At 56.5% G+C, this 6,000-nt stretch overlaps 1 protein-coding gene across 1 annotated transcript in view; it reads left to right on the top strand.

Annotated features, from left to right (window-relative positions):
* The first annotated feature begins 3,340 nt into the window (after positions 1-3,340).
* Positions 3,341-6,000, top strand: part of PPARGC1B (PPARG coactivator 1 beta) — a 47,841-nt gene continuing 45,181 nt past the window's right edge. Inside the window, exon 1 of the mRNA XM_064671709.1 lies at positions 3,341-3,510. Within this exon, the coding sequence (XP_064527779.1) occupies positions 3,427-3,510 (84 nt within the window). The 5' untranslated portion in view covers positions 3,341-3,426. The remainder of the gene's footprint in view (positions 3,511-6,000) is intronic.

The following is a 6,000-nucleotide window of genomic DNA, read 5'->3' as shown; positions in this document are numbered from 1 at the left end:
CAGGGAATATGATGTCCCATTCACACCATAGCGCTCAAGTGCTGTGGATCAGACACCATCTCTACCCAGCGTGGATGTTTCTGAGGCTGCCGCATGACTGACTCCTAAGGAGGTGGAGACAACACCAGTTATAACATCTTGTCCTCCTTCACCTCTCTCCTGGTGCTTTCGAAGCCCTTTTTAGGAGTGTTATTCAACCAACCCTCCCAGAAGTTCCAGGGCACAGGGAAGTGATGTTATCTCCATTCTGTAGGTGAAAAAACCCAAAAGGCACAGAAAAACACCTGGACTGTGCAAAATCCAGGGCAGTCAGGGGCTGAAGTTGGGCATGTTAACATAAGCCTGCAGCCACGTGAGCAACTGTACTTCATCCTCTGAGATCCCACTGAAACCCAGAAGCAGTGGAAAGTCCACTCCTCCAAGATGCCCCCATTTCTCTCCATCTCTTCTGTCCCCTGTCCCCCTCTCTGCACAAGGGCAGCCTGACCCCAATGTCCCATCCAGTTTTGCCCACAGGGCTGGAAGAAGCCCTAACCCATCTCTATCCAGAGGAGAAACAAGCAGCACAGGCTGGGCTTTGCTTTCCTCACACTCTTCAGTGCCGGGGGGCTGCCTGGGTGAGCTGCATTCTGTGGGAGGCTGCTGCCAGGGTGGGTGTCCTGCAGGCTGTGACCGCTGGGGACTGGGAAAGGCTCATCTCCTTGGGTTAGAAAGGAAGGGGAGAGGAACTGTGCTTGCACAAAGACCAGAAAGAAAAAGGTATTTCTGAAACACACAGCTATGCATAACTTGATTTTACAATGAACATTCACAAGTAATTCCCACGAATTGTTACTTCCTATTTGAGTACAGCTGGTTTAAAGGAAATCATGAGATACTCGAGTGAGAACCTCGCCTTTTGTGCAACAAATTCATCCCAAAAGGCTACTTTAGTGGTGAGGCCTTCCAGTCCTGCTTTTTCCCTTGACGGGGCAAACATCCCTCTAGTTCTCAGCTCATCTTCATCACTCTGTCACTTTCATCACTTGCATATTCTGCAAAGGAGGGATGGGGGAAATGGACATCTGATCAGGTCAGAAGACTCAACTGGGAATTTGAGTCTTAGTCTGCATGGAACTGCGTGTGCCCCAGAGCAAGGCAATTTCCTTCCCTGGCCCTTCCGTGCCAGCGCTGTGCTCTGTGCTGTGCTTGCTGTGAGCTGCAGTTGTGAATCCTGGAAGTGCATTTCTGGGCCCAGACCTCTCACCCACGGGAAGGAAGTTTCATTGCTGGCAGGGCAGCTGGAAAAACACCTTGGGTAACTTTTTGGCACTTCGTAACAGTAATTAGTAATAGAGTGCACAGCAATGAGGAAGAATTGCTTTGTCCCATCCCGGCAGCCAAACTGCCCTGGCCCCAGCTCTCACCAGTATGACATAACACAAGCTGTTTGTGGACATCTCCCTTTGGTGCAAGGCTTGGGATCATCAGGGAAAACCCAGTGTTGCTACACTGCACGGTGTTCACAGCATGTCATGAACGAAAGGGAGGCCAGAGGGAATTAAAGACTGCCTGGAAACAGCTCTGCCTTTGAAACAACAGCAAGGTGAGAATGTGGACAGGCAGTGGGCCTTTCCAGCCAGAGGAAGAAGCACCTTCTGTTCACCTTCCAGAGCCTGATGCAGAGCTCCCCACCCAGATCCCTCCACTTCCTTTTGCTCTGTCAGCTCTTTACAATGACCCTGCAGGCCTGTCTGGACCGTCTGAGGGGATTCAAGGATCCGGAGCCATTAGGCTGCAGGTGTTGCCACTCAGTTGTGTATCGGCTAATTCAGGCTGCAGTGCCAAGCCCTGCTCTTTCCCACGTAATTGCTATGGGTAAGTAAATAGAACATTCATGAGATTTTTGGTCCCGTCATTAATTATTTCTGAAAGGGCTTTTAGTATACGCCTCAAAACCCCAGACAGAAAGATGACGTGCGTGACATCAAGATGCTCGCAGCAGCAGCAGGATGAGCACTGAGATGAAAACACGGGAAATCTGAAGATCTTTCACTCCTTGTTACTCTTTGCTCTCAGTCACCTGACCCCACTTCAGTGCAGATTCACCAAGCCTGGAAGTGGCCCTCAGCCCAGGACGCTGCTCTCAGGGTTTATGTATCTCAACATGGGGTGACCTGGGGACTGTTGAGAGGTGCCTGGTGGTGCTGGGTGCCCACACTTTTAAGAGCTGGTACCTTAAAGCTGTGCACAGGGGTGCCTAAATTGGGTTCCCTGGCTGGATGAGTGTCCCTGGGGAAGGTGCTTGTGTCCCAATGCATGGCTGCAAGCCCCTCAGGACACTCTGCAACTGCAGATGTGTGTCCCCCCAACCGACTAAGCCTGGATGTGAACCTCAGCCCAACACTCAGGCTGGGTATTAAACTCAGGGTTTATACATCTCAATATGAAGTGATCTGAGAAGGGCCTGGTGGTGTTGGGTGACCCCACTTTCAAGGTGTGCACTGCATTGCTTAAAGTGGGTTCCCTGGGCTGGTGTGTGTCCCTAGGGAAGGTGCTTGCATCCCATGTATGTCTGCAAGAACCATGGGGCACTCTGCAACCTTGGGTGAACCCCCAGAGAGTCTGGATGTGACACCCCAGTCTGACACACTGCACCCAGTGTTCATATATCTCAGCTCGGAGTGACCTTGGGGCCGTGGAGTGGCACTCGGTGACACTGGCAGCCCTGGGTACCCCCAGTTTTAAGGGCTGGCACTTCTAAGGGGTGTGTATGGCATTGCCTAAAGTGAGTTCCCTGGACGGGTGTCTGTTCCCGGGGAAGGGGCTTGAGCCCCACACGTGTCTGCAAGCGCCACGCATCACTCTGCAACCGTGGGCGAACTCCCCCAGAGCCTGGGTGTGACCCCTCCTGTCTGACGCTGTACCCGGTGATGCTGGCAGCCCCTGAGTCCCTCCGCTTCTAAGGGCTGGCACTCTAAGGTGTGCATGGCACCGCTCACAGTAGGTTCCCTGGGTGTGTGCGTGTGTGTGTCCCTGGGGAAGCCTGGATGTGAGCACCCCCAGCCTGACACGCTGCACCCAGTGTTTACATATCTCAACTCGGAGTGACCTGGAGAGTGTGGAGCGGAGCCCGGCCGTGCTGGGCACCCCCGCTCCTGAACGCTGGCGCTTCCACGGGACACACACACACACACACGGCAGTGCTCGGAGCGGGTGCGCGCCCCGCGGGACGGTGCCGGTGCCCCACGCGTGTGTGCGAACCCCACGGGGCGCTCAGCACCCGCTCCCTGGCGCTGCCCTCCCCGTGCCCGGCTCCCGCAGCCGGCGGGCGGGGGCTGCGGGCGCTCCGCCCCGGCGCTCCCCGCCCCGCCGGCCGCCCGGCTCCCGCCGCCGCGCCTGCTGCATGCTCGGTGCCGCCTCAGCCCCAGCCGGAGGTGGTGGAAGATGGCGGAGCCGGGGCCGGATTGCAGCTCTCTGCTCGATGAGGATCTTTCCTCCTTCGTCTTCAGTTACCTCGCTGACAGCCAGGTAGGGAGCGCGCGGGGGGGGCTCTGCTGGACGGGGCCCCAGCGCGCTGCAACTGGGCGGGGGGGGGGTGAAGCCGGCAGACCCCCCCGTCTCTTCCCGAGCACCTGGGGGAAGAGCCGGTTCTGCCGGAGCGGGGGGTGCGGGGAACGGCTCCTCCGCCGGGTGCCCCGAGGGTCTGCGGGGGTCCCGTTTGCTCCGCGGGTGCGGAGCGCTGCCGCCCACCCGCGGTTCCCTGCGCGCCCCTCCCCGCGGCTTTCCCCGCAGCCCCGCCGGCGCTTTCAGCACCACTCGCACGTGGACTCCCGCCCCCCCTCCACCCGCCACCCCCGCCATCTGCAGGGAGTTTGGGGGTGAAGGGGGGAGAAGTCGATGGGTTGATGGGTTTCGGCGCAGACAGCCCCCCCCCCCCCCAGTTTGTTTGGGGAGGGGGCGGCGCGGTGCAGGCGGCGGGGGACTGGGGGGGGCTCCGCAGGGGGCTGCGCGGTGGGGGCTGATAAGAGCCGGGCTGTGGGATGAGTCATTCCAAGCGTCAATTCCACGCATACGGGCTGGGATCTTGGGGGATGGAGGTTTGGGGAGGGGGGGTAGTGCGACAAGGGAGAGGGGTCTCGGTGCTGCGAGTCACTCGCTGCATAATGTGGATGGGTTGTCTTTTGGACGGAGCTGGGTATTAAAATCAGATTAAGGCTCCTTGGCAGCGCCGGCGGGATCACGAGAGTGAGCCGTGCTGGCTATAGGGCTCGCATGCTTTTCCATTTTGGGGGCTGGAAGAGAGGCGCTATACAATAAACCGGGCAGGAGCCGGAGCCGTGACTGATCCGGAGCACGGCCGCGCATTTTGCAGCCGGATTGATGAAGCTGGTGCAAGTGGGAAGAGTTTTCTGTAGTTATATGTCATCCCCCGACCCTTCACTTTCATAACCACGGATTACAAAATAGCTCCGATTGTGAAGCGAGCACATTCATCCCAACCCTTGCTCTCTCACCAGTTTAGCTCCGAGATTGCAAACAGTGTGTGTGTGGGGAACGGGACGAGGACTAATCCTGCCGTTTGGGTTCAAAACAAACAAGGTCTCGAGACTTGGTAAATCAGATTTGCCCCCGGTGCATGTGCCAGACAGAACCAGGCAGGTCTTGCCACCAGCCAGATTGATGTAGTCCCGGCACCTCTCCTCGAATGCACCAGCTCCAGAGCGCTCCGGCTTGGCACGGGACCCGGGCGGCTTGCTGGGGGCAGATCAGGGGGGAGGCAGCAGCTTGCGTTGTTAACGAAGAGCTGCTGACAGGTTGATTACAGCAGAAGGGTCAGGAAGGGTGAGAAGTGGGCCGAGAAGATTTTGTAAGCGGTCTGCGTTTTCTAGTTTGATTTGTTTTATTATTGCTGAGGGAGCCGTCGACTTATAGGAGAGGAGGCTGGTGGCATGGGATGCTGTCCCTCGGAGGAGGCTGGTTGTGAGGGATGTCATCCCTCGGAAGTACAGCAGAAAGGCTGCAGCTCCCGCCAGCCCCACTGCTCCCTGGGCAGGTGAAAGTTCCTGGCTCCACTTCCCTGCAATAATCCTCCTGTTCTCTGCATGCTTCCGTGAAAAGCCCGTATGATTGCAGCACGCGTCTGAAGCCTTGCTTCTCTTTTTCTTTTGCTTTTTGGTCAGCATTTGATGTGCCAGTTTAGGAATCCTATTCCAAAAGAGACTGCTACTGGGGGGAAAAAATCCTGTGAATTGTCATTGTTCTCTGGCGCAAACCCACCATGTTGTGAACATTCCCTGCAAAATTTGGGGCTGTGAAATGGCCTATGCTGAAATAAGACCATGTTTATGGCATCTCCTGAAATGCGGTTTGCTGTGTCCCCTGTTTTTTTTCCCTCTCCCCTACATGCACTCTGCTGGAGGGAGCTGTGCAGGGACGTGCACAGGTAGTGCTGGTCTGAAGTCTGCAGGTGCAGAAAGTGAGGAGCAGCGAGGGGACTGTGCAGCCTGTGTGTGCTCTCCCCGTCCGGCGCCTGCTTTCGATAATTCCATTTCCTCTCTGTCCCCACGTGCGCAGAGGGGCTCAAGGCTGGGATGAAAAGAATAGAGAAAAAGGAAAAAGGAAGGAAAAAAGCCCCCCCCCCAGCTATGATTTGCATGCATTTGCTTAAGAACTGCCTGAAGTTGTAAGCATGTGTTGTGCTTGTGCCTTAACCTCTGATGAAACTGCGGGGAAGGCTCCAGCCCTGGCTCTGTCACATGCTGCCTTCTAACTGGGAGCGGGAGGCGGGCCGGGCTGGCGCTGACGTTTCTCCCCATTACTACTGTACGAGCTTCTGCTTACAACTGGGTTACTGACTTCTCAATGGAGCCCGAAAGCTGCTTCTGCAAAGACCCCAGGGCTCCAGCACGAGATCAGATTATCCTGAGAGGCTACAATGTCAGGAGGCCATGAGATCATGAAAATTAGCCATTTCCTTCGTGGAAATTTTGAGGAACTCTGACTCTCCCCCTCTCTCTG

This window comes from Pseudopipra pipra, chromosome 15 (assembly GCF_036250125.1).
Source record: "Pseudopipra pipra isolate bDixPip1 chromosome 15, bDixPip1.hap1, whole genome shotgun sequence".
In the NCBI taxonomy this organism is placed as follows: domain Eukaryota; kingdom Metazoa; phylum Chordata; class Aves; order Passeriformes; family Pipridae; genus Pseudopipra; species Pseudopipra pipra.
This window is presented reverse-complemented; position numbering and strand designations above follow the sequence as displayed.